The sequence below is a fragment of the Clarias gariepinus genome, chromosome 28 (genome assembly GCF_024256425.1).
Source record: "Clarias gariepinus isolate MV-2021 ecotype Netherlands chromosome 28, CGAR_prim_01v2, whole genome shotgun sequence".
NCBI classification, from domain to species: Eukaryota; Metazoa; Chordata; class Actinopteri; order Siluriformes; family Clariidae; genus Clarias; species Clarias gariepinus.
Window position 1 is genome coordinate 19,005,600 of NC_071127.1, and position 19,593 is coordinate 19,025,192.

A 19,593-nucleotide genomic window follows, 5' to 3' on the forward strand; every position below is an offset into this window, starting at 1 on the left:
AGGGGAGAATCACAAAGCAATGTTCCAGACATCGTTCCATATTATGAAGAACTGAGATTGAATTGCTGGAAGAGAACGTAGGCCATAATAATCATAATGTATTTAATCAATATGTAATGTAATAATGTAATGGTGAGGAAGTGTATTTTTTTTGTTTTCATCTACAGTAAACTTATTGTTTTGTTAGAGGAACATGTCGTATCCCAAATTAAATTTATGAAAGCTTGGTTGTATGGATGAGGAAGGAGAAAAGAGGAACTTGTTTTTCAAGAAGTGGGTGTGAATCTTTCATTATTTATACAGAAAATACAACAAGCTGTACCTCATACTGTTGAAGAAAGCAGTGATGTAGGTCAGAGGTGTCAGAGTCAGCTTTAAGTCAGAGGTGCTGCTGGGTTTATCGATCGTCTCTGCATCAGAATCAGAGGAGGGAGGAGCTGGACACACACATACACGGTATGTAACGCGGTCTGTTAGTGTATCAATTCGTCTAATAGGTTATTAGTTCACAGTCTAATTTAAATATTCTCTCAGTCTGTGATCAGGTCTCTCACTTATCTTTTTTAACCTTAAGAACACTTAAATAGTCGTGTGTAGGTCAAAAATAGGGAAAATGTTCTTTTCTTTTTTCTTTTTTAATTTCCATGGAGTCTTTAAGCAGTGTCTGGCCCTACTGGTGGAAATGTGACGTTTGACTATGTAAAGCTGCTTTGCGGCAATGAAAATTGCTAAAAGCGCTATACAAATAAAATTGAATTGAATTGAATTACTCATGAACACTTCATATGAGACGTCTGAGGGGAAGATAGACTCAGATCTCATCTGTTTCACCGTTACTGTAGTGTATAAAACATATATACAGTTATATATAAAACATATACAGTGCTGTAAAAAAGTATTTGCCCCCAAAAATCTTTTTTGCCATATTTGTCACACTTCTCCAGTGGGAAAAAAAAACATTACTATACTAACAAACACTATTGCAAATATACTAACAAAAAGTTGTTCTATCAGTTAATATATGAAAAGTAGACTAACATCATGCTTTTACCAAATTTTGAAATTAAACTTTAAACATACTTCAAAGTAATTGTGTTATATACACTATCGTTCAAAAGTTTTAGAACACTTGCAAATTTCTTTGTTTTTGTTTAGTGATTTATTTTCTACATTCTACAACAATACTGAGAATTTCAAAACTATAAAATAACACATATGGAATTAGGTAATTACGTAACAACAAGAAAAACAACAGTTAGTTGTTATTTTAAGACACAGAGGTCGGCCTTTCTGTAATAGTTCTTGCAAGAACAGTATTGTGTCAAGTGCATTTGCAAAATCCGTCCAGCACCATAATGAAACTGGCTCTCATGAAGGCCGTCCCAGGAGGGCGAGACCAAAACCTACCTCTGTCTCAGACAAGAAGTTCATTTAGAGTTATCAGCCTAAAAAATGACCAATTAACAGCACCTCAGATTAGAGGCGTTATGAAGTCTTTACAGAGCAGAAGTAGCAGAAACATCTCACCATTAACTGTTCAAAGGAGATTAATGCATTTCTTGGACGCCTTCAGCATTCCTTTACAATGTAGAAAAAAATTAAAATTTGAGTTAGAAAGTGTGCCAAAACTTTTGAATGGTAGTGTATATAAAAATATACTTTAAATGAAAGGTTTGTCTAAATTCCAAAGCACACTTATTTGAACTTTGTTATAAGCTATAGTTTAACTGAGCTTTAGCTTTTTTGTAACCTTGTGCAACTTAAATCTGTTGAACTCATGAATAAAATCTTCCTCATAATTACTGATGTAATGCTTTACAAAAACATGTTATAGTGTAGAAAATGCATTTAGCATTAGCACTATACTTTAGCACACAAACGTTAACTTAATACATTTAAAATTGTGCTTTTTTACAATTTAATTATAACTAATATACACTTAATAGCAACCTTAAAGTACACTAATCATTAGTCTGTCTGCAAGAACATCTACAGTACATATGCTTTGGCATGCTTGTAGCGCAGCCACATAAAAGGGCATTTTAACTAACAGGGAAATGGATTAAGGAGCTAATGCGGCTCACCTGTGCTCGTAAATTTGCCCGATTTGGTTTTATTTGTCCCCATTGACAGTGTTGGTCACAGGGTAAGCTCTCGCGAGCATGCGCGATCGCAGCGCGAGAGAACCCGGAAGCGGCGTCGGGTCACGTGTGCCGGTATAAAGCCGGAACCGAGTGGCTCGGCACGGAGAGATTTACCCAGCGCGCTGTTTATTTTGAGAGAGAGTTTGTTTGATGATTCTAAAGGAGTACTTTTCCCCGGTCGGATTATTCCTCATAGACACTCACAATTCACCTCTCGTTCCGTTGCTCGAGCTCCCGGATTCGTCATCTATACCGGTGAGGCCGAGCCTATCTCTCCCGTGCATCATTTCACACACTGCAATATCATTAACTCTGGACAATCATACACGCACTCACACACCCGCATACACCATACACATTGTTTCTATTTGTATATATTTTGTATATATTGGTTTTTGGTGCACCTTGTTTGTTTGTTTGTTTGTTTGTTTGTTGGTTTAATACACGTTGGTTTGGTTTATATATGATTATTGTGTCGCGTCTTTACTTGTCCTGTCTTGATTGCGCAATACCGGAAGTGCAGTTTATAAACCCATATTTTGATTCTCGACCCCGTAGCAAAGTAACTAGTGGTTTAATTAAATCCAAGTGTTACATAGTGGTGGCCCGTACGGGGATCGAACCCGCGACCTTGGCGTTATCAGCACCACCTCCAACATCTTGGGCAAAACAGCATTAGAGAGACACAGAATAACTTTATCTGACGACACCCCATTTAGATCCAGAGCGTACCGAGTATCACCCTTAAAGAAAAAAATTATAGAAGATCAAGTCGACCAGATGCTGAAGGACAACATCATCGAACCTTCATGTTCATCATGGTCGTCACCTGTTGTTTTAGTACCTAAACCCGATGGGACTTACCGTTTCTGTGTAGATTTTAGAAAATTGAACAGCAAAACCAAACCTGATGCATATCCAATGCCTTTAATACACGACATCATTGAATCACTGGATGGCGCCTCCTGGTTCTCAACATTGGATCTGCAATCCGGTTACTGGCAGGTGGAGATGGAGAGAGACAGCTGTGAGAAGACCGCCTTCATCACTACCAAAGGTCTGTTTCAATTCCGGTCCATGCCCTACGGACTCAGAAACGCAGCTGCAACGTTCCAACGACTGATGGAGAAAGTCTTGGCGGATCTAAGAGGAAAGTATTGCTTCGTCTATATAGATGACATTATTATTTACTTACAATCACTAGAACAACATAGAATGCATCTCAACGCAGTATTTTCCAGACTCACCCAAGCCAATCTCTCCCTCAACATGAAGAAGTGTCATTTCTTCAAAAGGCGGCTGAAGTTCCTCGGTCATGTCATCTCTGAAGAAGGTGTGCAGTTAGACCCGGAGAAAACCAAGGCGGTGGCAGAATATCCTCCCCCACAAGACTTAAAATCTCTTCAACGTTTTCTGGGTCTCGCGGGCTGGTATCACAAGTTCATTCCCCACTTTGCAGACATAACAGCTCCATTAAATAATTTAAAAAGGAAGGGAGTAAAATGGGAGTGGACCGAAGAATGCCAGAACAGTATGGATGTCATCAAACACGCACTTCAAAACCCACCAGTACTAATACAACCAAACTTAAATCTGCCATTCCAATTGCACACCGACGCCAGCGAAGTGGGCCTGGGAGCCATCCTCACCCAAACTTCAGCAGAAGGAGAACGAGCAGTAGCTTACGCCTCGCGAACGTTGAGAGGAGCTGAGCAGAATTACTCCACATCAGAAAAGGAGTGTTTGGCCGTGGTCTGGGCTGTAGAAAAATGGAGGCACTATCTAGAAGGTCGTGCTTTCGAGGTCTTTACCGACCATGCCGCCCTGTCATGGGCCTTCAACTGCCCGAAAACCAGCTCTCGTCTCACCCGATGGACGTTACGCCTACAACAGTTCGTTTTTACAGTACATCATAGAAAAGGCTGCTTAAATCTGGGACCAGATGCGCTATCCCGGGCGCCCCCGCCGTTAGAAGTAGGCACTGCTCCATGTCTCGCCATCACAACCTCTAAATGTTCATCCGACTTACCAAACGACCTGTGTGAGATAACTCAAGCCCAACATGAGGACCCCACCATCACGAAGCTGCTCTCTAAAGACCAGCCACGAAGAACAAGCGAGCAGAGGGTCTCTTTCGAACATCACCCAGGGGCGTTATATCGCCGGGTACCGGTAAGACACGGAGAAAAATTTCAACTAGTTGTCCCCCAGTCATTAATAAAAAACTTTTTACACTACTATCATGACAATCCCTTGGGAGGACACCTGGGGCAACTAAAAACCCTGCTGAGGTTACTAGACGTGGCATGGTGGCCCACGGTGCGGAAAGACGTCTGGCACTATGTGAGAACTTGCAGTGTGTGTCAACAGTATAAAGCAGAAAACACTAGACCTAGTGGGCTACTACAGAGCACGGAGGTTCCAGAGCCAGGACACACCGTGGGATTGGACATCATGGGTCCTTTTCCCCGAAGTAAAAGGCAAAATGAATATCTTTTGGTGGTGGTAGATTATTTCACCAAATGGGTGGAGATGTTTCCCCTCAGGGATGTAAAGACGCCAAAACTGGTGAAGGTACTAAGAGAGGAAATCTTTACTAGATGGGGAGTCCCCAAATATCTAGTTTCCGATCGAGGACCACAGTTTACGTCTCAGCTGCTGGCACACCTCTGCCAAACCTGGGGGAGCGTCCAAAAGCTAACTACAAGCTACCACCCACAAACGAACCTGACGGAACGAGTTAACCGAACTCTGAAGACAATGATCGCTTCATACGTCGGGGACCATCACCAAAACTGGGACCAATGGTTACCAGAGCTCAGATTCGCCATCAATACAGCCCAACAGGAAACTACTGGAAAGACAGCTGCAGAACTCACACTGGGTCGGCAACTAAAAGGGCCACTCGAAAGGCTCATGAATCACCCTCCAACACCTGATCACACAGCCTACTCACTACTGGACCGACAACGACTTATCACGGAGGAGGTGAGACAAAGAGTAAAACAACAACAGTCCAAACAAGCTAGATACTACAATGCCCGGAGAAAAGATGCGCACTTTAAACCGGGAGATCTAGTTTGGATAAAAACTCACCCACTCTCCTCCGCAGCGAAAAGATTTTCTGCCAAGCTAGCGCCCAAGTGGGAGGGACCAGCAGAAATAAAAACCAAAAAAGGACCAATCAACTACAGTGTCTTGGGGCAATCCACAAAAAACTGATACGGTGAACGTGGTTAATCTAAAGCGCTTTTACGGACGTAAGACGCCGGAGGCTTGGGGGGGGGGTCTATGTAGCGCAGCCACATAAAAGGGCATTTTAACAAACAGGGAAATGGATTAAGGAGCTAATGCGGCTCACCTGTGCTCGTAAATTTGCCCGATTTGGTTTTATTTGTCCCCATTGACAGTGTTGGTCACAGGGTAAGCTCTCGCGACGAGGCTGAAGTTAGCTCCTTATTCGCAGCTTCCGATTCGTTTGGCTTCTTATTGCGCAGCGTCTCACTCTGTGGCTGATGTTAGCTCCTTATTCGCCTCGTTACTAACGGGAGTGTTCACGTTGGCGAAAGCTGCGCAGTTTATCAATAAAACGTTTTTGGTGGCTTAAACCATTCTGGCCAAGCGAATATGTACTATACCATACCTAGCAGGTACCCAACTATACAGTAAAAGTGAAATTGTCCTGGCCCAGATTGATTTTACACTTTAAATATCAAATGGAAATATGTCATTCTATTATGCACAATAATGTGAATAAGAAGCCAGATTTCCAAGACCATTTTAGTACCTTAAATCTCTTTGGGCCAGGCAAATATGAACTATGCAACATCTAGCAGGTACCCAACTATATAGTAAAAGTGAAATTGTCCTGGCCCAGATTGATTTTACACTTTAAAAATCAAATGGAAATATGTCTTCTATTATGCACAATAATGTGAATAAGAAGCCAGATGTCCGAGACCATTTTAGTACCTTAAATCTCTTTGGGCCAGGCAAATATGAACTATGCAACATCTAGCAGGTACCCAACTATATAGTAAAAGTGAAATTGTCCTGGCCCAGATTGATTTTACACTTTAAAAATCAAATGGAAATATGTCATTCTATTATGCACAATGGTGTGAATAAGAAGCCAGATTTCCAAGACCATTTTAGTACCTTAAATCTCTCTGGGCCAGGCAAATATGAACTATACAATACACAGCAGGTACCCAACTATATAGTAAAAGTGAAATTGTCCTGGCCCAGATTGATTTTACACTTTAAATATCAAATGGAAATATGTCTTCTATTATGCACAATGGTGTGAATAAGAAGCCAGATTTCCAAGACCATTTTAGTACCTTAAATCTCTCTGGGCCAGGCAAATATGAACTATACAACATCTAGCAGGTACCCAACTATATAGTAAAAGTGAAATTGTCCTGGCCCAGATTGATTTTACACTTTAAAAATAAATGGAAATATTTGACTTTTTAATTGTATTATTAAATCGACTTTTGAATTGAGAATTCGTTTTATTTCATTTTTTTTCATTGTTTTTTTTTTTTAAATGGTAGTGATTTTAATGTCAATTGAACTTTAGAACAGAATTTTCCAGCGTATCGAGCGCTCTGACTGATTAATGGATATGTATTAATTATTCAGCAATCACTATATTTTTAATATTTGCCTATCCCTTACTTGCTATATACACTCGCTAAATTATAAGTATGTTAGGAGAGTATGCTACTATTCAAACTGATACATTTTAATTATTTTATACAGCACATTAATGATAGTAAAAAATGTTGCACATAGCAATGATAACTAATAATAACATTTATTAAAAAATTACCCAAACAGGTATTAACAATACAGAGATGCACATCCAAAATGCAATGACAAACTATATGGGATTATCCTAAATTTTTTGACAGTAAACTAATTTAATTTTCATTGTATCTCTTACATTTTCCAAAAACACTAGCATGCTGAAAACAGGATAGACAACCACACAGCTAATTAGCATTTAGTAACATAAAAATATACATCATACTGCAAGAGTCAGTGTCGGACCAGAGTTTGCAAATGTTTTAATGTCTTTACACACTTTATCAACCATTTTTACATTTTAGCAACAAACTACCAGGTCTAATTTTGCTTCTAATTGTACAATTAATATTTTTTATTTCTGTTATCTTAGCAGGACAATTTAGAAGTGGGTTACCATTCAGATCAGCCTCCATATATGGTAATGCATATAATGTATATTAATGTGTGTAATATATGTTAAATGTAGTATATATGCTAATTAAATTAGTTTGTGTGTTTGTTTGTCCTGTCTTCAGCATATTCAGTGATTGAACAAAAGAAATGGGATTAAATGTTTTACTGCCATAGACTGAACAGTGTTTAAGGTTTTTGTAACAAACTGAAATTTAGCCTATTTTATTCTCTTTTTTGCCATCAACATCAGCAGTAAACTAATCACTGTGTTAATCACTGCATATGTGTTGAGATTAATATATTTTCTGATTTTAAAGTCACCAAGTATATCAGTGCATTTTGGAAGCTGAGAGGTGGCGCAATTAAAATAAACAGCTTTTCCGGTGGAAATGTTGCTTCACCTCTTTTACATGAACAAGGATGAAGCCGAGAAGGCCCTGTGTAAATTTGACACACTAGAAAATGTTGGAGAAGATGAAAAAGAAGATATTCTAGTGAATTTTTCATTTGTCTTCTCCAAAATGAAGGACATGCTAGTGTTTTTGGAAAATGTAAGAGATACAATGAAAATTAAATTAGTTTACTGTCAAAAAATTTAGGATAATCCCATATAGTTTGTCATTGCATTTTGGATGTGCATCTCTGTATTGTTAATACCTGTTTGGGTAATTTTTTAATAAATGTTATTATTAGTTATCATTGCTATGTGCAACATTTTTTACTATCATTAATGTGCTGTATAAAATAATTAAAATGTATCAGTTTGAATAGTAGCATACTCTCCTAACATACTTATAATTTAGCGAGTGTATATAGCAAGTAAGGGATAGGCAAATATTAAAAATATAGTGATTGCTGAATAATTAATACATATCCATTAATCAGTCAGAGCGCTCGATACGCTGGAAAATTCTGTTCTAAAGTTCAATTGACATTAAAATCACTACCATTTAAAAAAAAAACAATGAAAAAAAATGAAATAAAACGAATTCTCAATTCAAAAGTCGATTTAATAATACAATTAAAAAGTCAAATATTTCCATTTATTTTTAAAGTGTAAAATCAATCTGGGCCAGGACAATTTCACTTTTACTATATAGTTGGGTACCTGCTAGATGTTGTATAGTTTATATTTGCCTGGCCCAGAGAGATTTAAGGTACTAAAATGGTCTTGGAAATCTGGCTTCTTATTCACACCATTGTGCATAATAGAATGACATATTTCCATTTGATATTTAAAGTGTAAAATCAATCTGGGCCAGGACAATTTCACTTTTACTATATAGTTGGGTACCTGCTAGATGTTGTATAGTTCATATTTGCCTGGCCCAAAGAGATTTAAGCTACTAAAATGGTCTTGGAAATATGGCTTCTTATTCACACCATTGTGCATAATAGAATGACATATTTCCATTTGATATTTAAAGTGTAAAATCAATCTGGGCCAGGACAATTTCACTTTTACTATATAGTTGGGTACCTGCTAGATGTTGTATAGTTCATATTTGCCTGGCCCAGAGAGATTTAAGCTACTAAAATGGTCTTGGAAATCTGGCTTCTTATTCACACCATTGTGCATAATAGAATGACATATTTCCATTTGATATTTAAAGTGTAAAATCAATCTGGGCTTGGACAATTTCACTTTTACTGTATAGTTGGGTACCTGCTAGGTATGGTATAGTACATATTCGCTTGGCCAGAATGGTTTAAGCCACCAAAAACGTTTTATTGATAAACTGCGCAGCTTTCGCCAACGTGAACACTCCCGTTAGTAACGAGGCGAATAAGGAGCTAACATCAGCCACAGAGTGAGACGCTGCGCAATAAGAAGCCAAACGAATCGGAAGCTGCGAATAAGGAGCTAACTTCAGCCTCGTGCTCTCGCGAGCATGCGCGATCGCAGCGCGAGAGAACCCGGAAGCGGCGTCGGGTCACGTGTGCCGGTATAAAGCCGGAACCGGCAAGTGGCTCGAGACGGAGAGATTTACCCAGCGCGCTGTTTATTTTGAGAGAGAGTTTGGTTGATGGTTCTAAAGGAGTACTTTTCCCCGGTCGGATTATTCCTCATAGACACTCACAATTCACCTCTCGTTCCGTTGCTCGAGCTCCCGGATTCGTCATCTATACCGGTGAGGCCGAGCCAATCTCTCCCGTGCATCATTTCACACACTGCAATATCATTAACTCTGGACAATCATACACGCACTCACACACCCGCATACACCATACACATTGTTTCTATTTGTATATATTTTGTATATATTGGTTTTTGGTGCACCTTGTTTGTTTGTTTGTTTGTTTGTTGGTTTAATACACGTTGGTTTGGTTTATATATGATTATTGTGTCGCGTCTTTACTTGTCCTGTCTTGATTGCGCAATACCGGAAGTGCAGTTTATAAACCCATATTTTGATTCTCGACCCCGTAGCAAAGTAACTAGTGGTTTAATTAAATCCAAGTGTTACATGCTAGGATTTAATATACCGTACTTAGCATACTTTTTTTTAATTATTAAAATCAATAAAACAAGTTTTAATATTACACAAAGCTAGATTAAACACAAATGCAATTTTTAAATGATGATTTCATTTATTAGGGAAAAAAACTGTTCAAAACTACCTGTCTAGCTATCTAGGGTCACTATGTGCAAAAGTAATTGCTCCCCGCCGCCAGCGTGAAATGTTCAAGCCATGTCATGACTCACGGGCGTGAACTCCATGTGTTTGTGAGCAGATGTTTGACAAGGCCACACGTAGTCTGCTTCACCTGACCGACCAGGATGGCACGCTGATTGCTGTTTCCCGACTAAATGATTCCGTAAAACTGAAGCCGCTTGCTGTGGTGATTAAGTGTCCGGCGACGTGGCTGTGGCAGAGACCAAAATACAAGCCCACAGACTTCACCCTGAATGACCTGCTCCAGGGGAAGGCTATTCAACCAGGTACACACACACACACACACACACACACACACAAGACTCTACTGACAACGTACTGCACTTTACCCAAATGTCTGTATGTACACTCACCATATCTAATCAGCCAATCACATGGCAGCAACTCAATGCATTTAAGCATGTAGACATGGTCAGGACGATCTCCTGAAGGTCAAACTAAGCATCAGGATGGGGGAGAACGGTGGTTTGAGTGACTGTGAATGTGGCATGGGTGTTGGTGCCAGACGGCTGGTCTGAGGGTTTCAGAATGGGCTGATCTACTGGGACTCTCACACACAACCTTCTCTGGGGTTTAAAGAGAAGGGTCTGAAAAATATCCAGTGAGGGCAGATCTCTGGGGGTAAAATGTCTCGCTGATGCCTGAAGTCAGAGGAGAACGGCCAGACTGGTTCTAGCTGCTAGAAAAGCAGCAGTAACTCCAATAGGCTGCAGGTGGCGTAATGGTGTAGAGGAGATTTTCACCTGAGTATTGTTCCTGACCATGTTGATCCTTTATGACCACAGTGTACCCTGGTTACTTCCAGCATAAGAACACGCCATGTCACAAAGATACAGTAGAAACATCTCAAACTGGTTTCTTGAACATGACAATGAGTTCACGGTTCTCAATTGCTGCTATTAATGTATAACTAATGAAGTGGTCAGTGATTGTGTGTGTGTGTGTGTGTATGTGTGTGTCTGTGCTGTTTTCAGAGCTAGAGAAGAAGGTGTTTGTAAGTAAATATGAAGAGACACACAATGGCAGTGTTACTGGATGTGGCGAGGTGGATATGCCAGGAGTCAGCATGAAAGCTAAGGGAGAAGCATCATCCAAGATTTTATCATCTCTCGGGGAACTCCATAAGGAAAGTGTGATTATACCACACTTTCTAAAAAACTCTAAAGAAAGGTAACATTAAAGGGACAGCTAATGTATAGTGTATGTAATGTATACCCCCGTAATGCTTGGGAAAAAGGAGGGTTACAGCCTCTGCTCTTCACAGTTATAAATTTGTTCTCAAGATTTTTCACATTTGGTTAAAATAAACTCAGATTTTAATAATGGGTATTTTCATAATTTTTATAGTGCAGGTATAACAGAGCTCTACAGTCTGCTTTAGCTGTTTGGAACATGAGGACCAGAGTGCCAAAAACATTAAAGAAAGCCTTCAAAAGAAGAATAAAGCAGTGTGTGATGTTAGCTAAACTAATGTCACTAAAACCAACTATTTAGAATATTTAGAGAATGAAATAAAGAACGAGGAGTGAACTCGTGAGCTGGTATGGTGAAGAAGATCTCAGATCAGCTGATGAAAGTAGCATTCTTAACAAAATATAGAAAAATCCCATACAGTACATCTACCTGACGGATCATAATGAGGAGAGTTCAGGAACACGATCTTGTGGATAGATGAGAGTAAAATGAAGTTGTATCACTGGCATGGCAAGAGCAAAGTGTGGAGGCAAAAGGCCCTGCAGAGTACCACCTCATACAGTACCACCTCATACAGTACCACCTCATACAGTACCACCTCATACAGTACCACCTCATACAGTACCACCTTATACAGTACCACCTCATATAGTACCACCTCATATAGTACCACCTCATACAGTACCACCTCATACAGTACCACCTCATACAGTACCACCTCATACAGTACCACCTCATACAGTACCACCTTATACAGTACCACCTTATACAGTAGACCCTTATATAGTACCACCTCATACAGTAGCACCTCATACAGTAGCACCTCATACAGTAGCACCTCATACAGTAGCACCTCATTCAGTACCACCTTAAACAGTACCACCTTAAACAGTACCACCTCATACAGTACCACCTCATACAGTACCACCTTATACAGTACCACCTTATACAGTACCACCTCATACAGTACCACCTCATACAGTACCACCTCATACAGTACCACCTCGTGTGTAAACAGTCGGCCTTGTATGGCTGCCATAGGCACCTTCACTGATGGTGCACCTGCTTGTCAGAGTAGCAGAGTGAATTCTGAGTTGTTCATGATCATGATTAAATAAAATCATGATAAAATAAAATAAAATGAAATTAAATTTGGATTTTATCAGTAAACTCACTGGATGGCGTTTCATCATGCAGTAACACAATCATCCCTAACATACTCCCAAAGCCACAAAGGAAACTTTTACAGCTTAAAACGTCAAATGTACACAAGCCATCCGGGTGACACTGAGAACACCTTTCACATCCTGAAGAAGATTAATGGAAATACCCTTTATTAAAATCCAAGGTGAATATTTGTAATGATGGTCAGTGTGTAGTGTGGTGATGTTCATTTGTTCTGATTTTACAGGAAACTGGACCTTCAGCACAATCTTTTTACACAGATACAAGGCAAAAACCAGGTCTTCACTCTCCTGAAGGAGCGGATCTTCACTACTAGTAACAGCACCATTAACTTCAGTCAACTGAAAAAAGGAGGCTTTAGTGCCTTTATTAAACTCATCTCTCCTGCCAAGGTACTACACTACACTACACTACACTACACTACACTACATTTAACTACACTAAACTTAACTACATTACACTACACTACAATACAATACACTACAATACACTACACTACACTTAACTACACTACAATACACTACACTACACTACACTACACTACAATACACTACACTACACTACACTTAACTACACTACACTACACTACATTTAACTACACTACACTTAACTACATTACACTACACTACAATACAATACACTACAATACACTACACTACAGTTAACTACACTACACTACACTACAATACACTACACTACAATACACTACACTACACTACACTTAACTACACTACATTTAACTACACTACACTACAATACACTACACTACACTACAATACACTACACTACACTACACTTAACTACACTACACTACACTTAACCACATTACACTACACTACAATACACTACACTACACTTAACTACACTACACTACAATACACTACACTACACTACAATACACTACACTACACTTAACTACACTACAATACACTACACTACACTACACTACATTTAACTACACTACATTTAACTACACTACATTTAACTACACTACACTACAATACACTACACTACAATACAATACACTACACTACATTTAACTACACTACACTTAACTACACTACACTACAATACACTACACTACAATACAATACACTACACTACATTTAACTACACTACACTTAACCACATTACACTACACTACAATACACTACACTACACTTAACTACACTACACTATACTACAATACACTACACTACACTTAACTACACTTAACTACACTACAATACACTACACTACATTACAATACACTACACTTAACTACACTACACTACAATACACTACACTACATTTAACTACACTACACTTAACTACACTACACTACAATACACTACACTACAATACAATACACTACACTTAACTACACTACACTACAATACACTACACTACACTTAACTACACTACAATACACTATACTTAACTACAATACACTACACTTAACTACACTACACTATACTACAATACACTACACTACAATACACTAAACTACAATACACTACACTACACTTAACTACACTACACTATACTACAGTACACTACACTTAACTACAATACACTACACTTAACTACAATACACTACACTACACTACAATACACTACACTACAATACACTACACTACAATACACTACAATACACTACACTACACTTAACTACAATACACTACACTACAATACACTACACTACACTACACTACACTACACTACACTACACTTAACTACACTACACTACACTACAATACACTACACTACACTTAACTATACTACACTACACTTAACTATACTACACTACAATACACTACACTACAATACACTACACTACAATACAATACACTACACTTAACTACACTACACTACAATACACTACACTACACTTAACTACACTACAATACACTATACTTAACTACAATACACTACACTTAACTACACTACACTATACTACAATACACTACACTACAATACACTAAACTACAATACACTACACTACACTTAACTACACTACACTATACTACAGTACACTACACTTAACTACAATACACTACACTTAACTACAATACACTACACTTAACTACAATACACTACACTACACTACAATACACTACACTACAATACACTACACTACAATACACTACAATACACTACACTACACTTAACTACAATACACTACACTACAATACACTACACTACACTACACTACACTACACTACACTACACTTAACTACACTACACTACACTACAATACACTACACTACACTTAACTATACTACACTACACTTAACTATACTACACTACAATACACTTAACTATACTACACTACAATACACTACACTACACTACACTTAACTACACTACACTACACTACACTACACTACACTTAACTATACTACACTACACTTAACTACACTACACTACACTTAACTACACTACACTACACTACACTTAACTACACTACACTTAACTACACTACACTACACTACACTACACTTAACTATACTACACTACACTACACTACACTACACTACACTTAACTACACTACACTACACTTAACTACACTACACTACACTTAACTACACTACACTACACTACACTACACTACACTACACTACACTTAACTACACTACACTACACTACACTACACTACACTACACTTAACTATACTACACTACACTACACTACACTACACTACACTACACTACACTTAACTACACTAAACTACACTACACTACACCACACTAAATTACACTACACTATTCTATACTGTACTTTACTTTGTCACTGTTCAGTATTTTTTTCCTTTGGCACTGAATGTTTATATTTATTTGTCATGTTAGGTGTCTCTCACATTATACTGGGAATTGAATTTAAATTTAAAAAGGTCTAACTTTGATGTTAAGTGTAACATTTACATTTGGAATCTGTTGCGGTTAACTCTCAGTATGAGGCCCAAAGTGTCTCACTGCCGGTGATTCAGACATTAGCTGCTCCCAAATCACGTGTTTTACTATTGCTTCTTTAAAAGAAACAGTGCACTGGTGAGCCATAAGCGGTTGGAAGACATGGTCCTCAGGTCCACCATAAGGCCCAGAGACCACATTAAAAACTTTTAAGACCACAATTTTTGGAAAAACTTCTCAAAAGTTGTTTAGAGCAAGAACACCCTCCAGGTGGGAGGAGAACAGTATCTGTGTCAAAGTCAACAATAAATACAGTACAACTGGAGAAAACCACTAGATACAAACCACTGGTGAGCCTGGCGAAGACCAGAGTAACATTTGCCAGAAGCTTTCAGGTTCATTTTGTACCTAAAGGAATAGAAGAAAAGTATGGTGTGTGTGTGTGCGCGTGTGTGCGCGTGTGTGCGCGTGTGTGCGCGTGTGTGCGCGTGTGTGCGCGTGTGTGCGCGTGTGTGCGCGTGTGTGTGTGTGTCTGTGTGTGTGTCTGTGTGTGTGTCTGTGTGTGTGTCTGTGTGTGCGTGTGTCTGTGTGTCTGTGGCTTACTGTGAAGATTTGCACCCAAATATTAAAAATAACACTTATCATTAATATTAGTTATGTCACTTTGTCCAAATGCTTATTTTTCCCACATAACTGAGATGGGATCACATTTTTTTTGTCTTTCATTTGCTCCTGTCGAGGGGTCGTCACAGCGCACCATCTGTTCCACACACAACAGGTCTTACACTGCATGCACTTCCTGACTCAACCCTCCCATTTCTCCTAGCCGGGCTTGGCACTGGGTTATATGGGGTGAGCATAGGGTTATGGGTTACATTGTTAAAACCGTAACACAGATGATCTTAAACCTAACACGTGTGTGTGTGTGTATGTGTGTGTGTGTGTGCTGTGTGGTGTATTCAGGTTCAGCTAAACGAGAGCATCTCCCTAAAGAACTCCAGAGACGTTGCTATTGTGATCCCCCCACACACTGTGCTGGCCTACAGTGTCAGCGAACTGCACATTAAAAATGATGGACGCTATGGTTAGTAGTGTGTGTGTGTGTGTGTGTGTCTTACTTTTTTATTGTTTATAAATAAAGGTTTGTAAGTGTATGTAGTCTGTACACAGGCTGTGTTTGTGTGTTCAGAAGTGGGTGTAAGTCCTGATGGGATGGCAGCTGACGGCATCGATCAGCATCCAGTTCACACCTGCTCAGAAGTGGACGGTTCATGGGCACTCACACACGTAACGGAGGGATCGTCACTGACTGCCCTGAATAAAGGTACAAACCCGTCCATGTGTGTTTTTGTGAAATTATTTCAAATCATGCTGCCAAACATTCGTGCCCCAGACCAAGAAGAAGCCCATCAGGTGTGAGGAGGCCACTGAGACGACCTGCTGTCTGCTCTTCTGTGTTGCAGAGCTGTCACGGGTGAAGACGACATTGCATGAACTGACTTGTCTGCCACCTGAAACTCGTTTCTCTCTGTTAAATCTCTTTAAAGAGATTCTACCAGACGAGGAACTTCTATGTACTTTAGAGGAGGAGCTGGAGAGAATGAATGAAGAGTCGTCGGATGATTCTCACACTTGTTTGATTGAAACATTAGATGAGCTCGTTAAGAAATTTAAATTGCTACGGTCCGAGGTGAACAGCACGGACGGGCTACATGCAGACGTCTTCGGGACAAATGGATCTTTTCCAGATCACAATGGAGGTCAAAGTCCAACAGCCAATTGGAAACCAGGTAAACCGACATTACTGCAATGGATCACTATATGAATTTAACTGAAGGGCTCGATAGTGACTGATCTAGAAGGTTATTATTCAGATCTCAGCATCCCTAACGGCTCATCAGTAAAGTCGTCCTCTCAGAGACAAGCACTCCTGACTGCCCTGCACACGCTGGTCACTGCGGCTGAAGGTGAGTGAGATCACTGGCTGCACACATACTTATGGTCTGAGAAGTGGCTTCGACCTTGAAGGCTTCATTCTGGGTTTTGATGTTTTCAGAACTGACGAATGATGGCCTGGTCTACTTACAGACCTGCTCTTCAGAAACAATTAATACACTGCATTATTTAGTAAGTATAAAAGTTTTATTTTCTATCTCCATTCTTACTGAACGTGTCGTGCATATCACTGGGAGGATTATTTTTATTTCATTCTTTTGTAAATTCAGCTCAAAGTAAAGCTTTAACAGATTTTTGGGTCTAAAATAACTCGGCTCTGCCTCGTCAGGTCACTCATCTGATAGGTGGTTCCCAGGGAGTTCCCTTCTGTGATCTTCCCTTTCTCCTGGAGGATGGCGAGATGCCGCAGGACATGGCGCAGATGTTCAGCTCGTCCAATATCACACTGAAAAGAGACAACAACAAGCTGTATGCCGAGATAGGAAGTGGAAGTAAAGTTCTCCCTCTGGTCCTGTGTGCTGTCGTTCATGGCCTCGCATTGCTCAATGAGTCGTGTGAAATAGACATCGAAATCTGAACGACGGCTCGTACTGTAGCCCGAGGAGAGACGAGAGACACCAAACAACACAAATTCATTTTTTTTTTACAAGTTATCTGTATTAAATTATAATATAGTTTGTGATTTTTTTTTTTACTTATTTTAATATACAATAACGTTTTTAATATTTATAATGGTTTAAACTTAGGAATTGTTTTAAATGATGATATATTTTTATACAAATAATTATTTTAGTAAATTAAATGCATTTACACTGCTTACTCCTTATAAGGCTTTTACTAATAACTTCATAACCCAAATGTATAAAGGCTCTTTATTGTTTTTTTTATAAGACATTTTTACTCGTAACAGCTTTTTCAGTCTAATACTTTAAATATAATTGTCATAAAAAAATTTACAAACATTTTAGCAACTGCATGATGTGATGTATATTAATTGTAATGTACTAAATAAAATATGGATTTTACAGTGTTGTTTTGTGCAACTTGTTTTTTTTTTAAAAGCAGTTGATTTTTTATTGTGACTGATTATTTGGATTCTCTAACAGTGATGTAGATGTACATCTGCCCGTGCATGGCTTAAATACACAAAATGTACAAGTTTCTAATCTCCAAATCTCTAATTTTTAGGTTTTTAAGTCAATATACAGTACTGTGCAAAAGTCTTGATCTAATGTGGATAAATAAATGAAATGGGAACAAATGTTTTATTATTATAAAACCTAAAAGTACCTAAAGTTACAAGTTAAAAACTGGATGTTGTTATATAACAGTGTTTAGAATTAAGAGCAAAAAGACCCGGACATACAATGAATGGCATTTGAGGTTTAGGCGAATAGGTACACTAAGCCTTGTGCTTTTGTAATTATGTTCAGAGACTTTTGGAACAAGATAATATTCCTTCAGATACAAATGTATATATTAATACAGATTCTAAAGTAAAATGCCATCCTGAAATGCAGTTTTAAGTGGAGCCTCTCCTGGTGAACACGGCCGCACTCAGTCCCTTTCCGTAGTGTTTAACTTGTGGAGGGATCTTGGACTCTTCCAAACGATTTCATCTCATTGAGATTCTCAGAGCAGCACGGTGGCGTAGTGGTTAGCACGGTTGCCCAGCACCTCCAGGGTCCAGGTTCTTCTGGTCTGTGTTCATGGAGTTTTCATGTTCTCCCCGTGCTTGGTGGTGCTTCGGCTCTTTCACAGTCCAGAGACATGCAGATAAAGCTAGTTGGTTCTCAGATTGCCTGTAATGTGTGTGTACTGTACGTGTGTGTCCTGTAATGAATTGCCATCCTGTCTCATCTGACCACAATCTGGTTCCAGTGTAGCTCCACTGTTGCTTGGACACTAGTTTTTGCTTCCTGGTCTTTCGGAAATGGAATGGAATTGAATTGAATCTAGACATGGAGTTGGTGTCTCACTGTTGTGATTGAAAAGCTCCAAGAATCAACTAAACATGATCTTTGAGCTCATCTCTGTCTCTCGTACCATCAATCTCACTGTGTGTGGTGGCAGCATGCGGCTCATCCTGAGTGTGTCTACTGTAATTTCCTTGTTTTTTTGGTAACCATTCCCCAATCTGTGCAACTAAACAGGTTTTTTTCTTATGTGAGTTGAACTATTTGGTTTTGTAAATAAATGGCGAGATGATGTTTCCTATGAAAAAGGTGACAAAAACATTCCTATTCATATTAAAGCAATATTAAAAAAAAAAAAACTAATAAATTAATTAAAAAAATTTAATTCCTTTGGTCTCACTGTACTTCTTTAGAGTATTC

General features: G+C 38.9%; 1 protein-coding gene across 1 annotated transcript; it reads left to right on the forward strand.

The window, feature by feature from the left end:
* Positions 1-317: 317 nt before the first annotated feature.
* On the forward strand, positions 318-17,892 carry gsdmea (gasdermin Ea). Its single transcript, XM_053490408.1, has 10 exons — positions 318-456; positions 10,089-10,296; positions 11,005-11,200; positions 12,636-12,801; positions 16,265-16,385; positions 16,491-16,625; positions 16,765-17,091; positions 17,176-17,268; positions 17,358-17,428; positions 17,586-17,892. The coding sequence occupies exons 2-10, from the start codon at positions 10,089-10,091 to the stop codon at positions 17,832-17,834; spliced, it is 1,566 nt and encodes a 521-aa protein (XP_053346383.1). The 5' UTR covers positions 318-456; the 3' UTR covers positions 17,835-17,892.
* Positions 17,893-19,593: the final 1,701 nt, after the last annotated feature.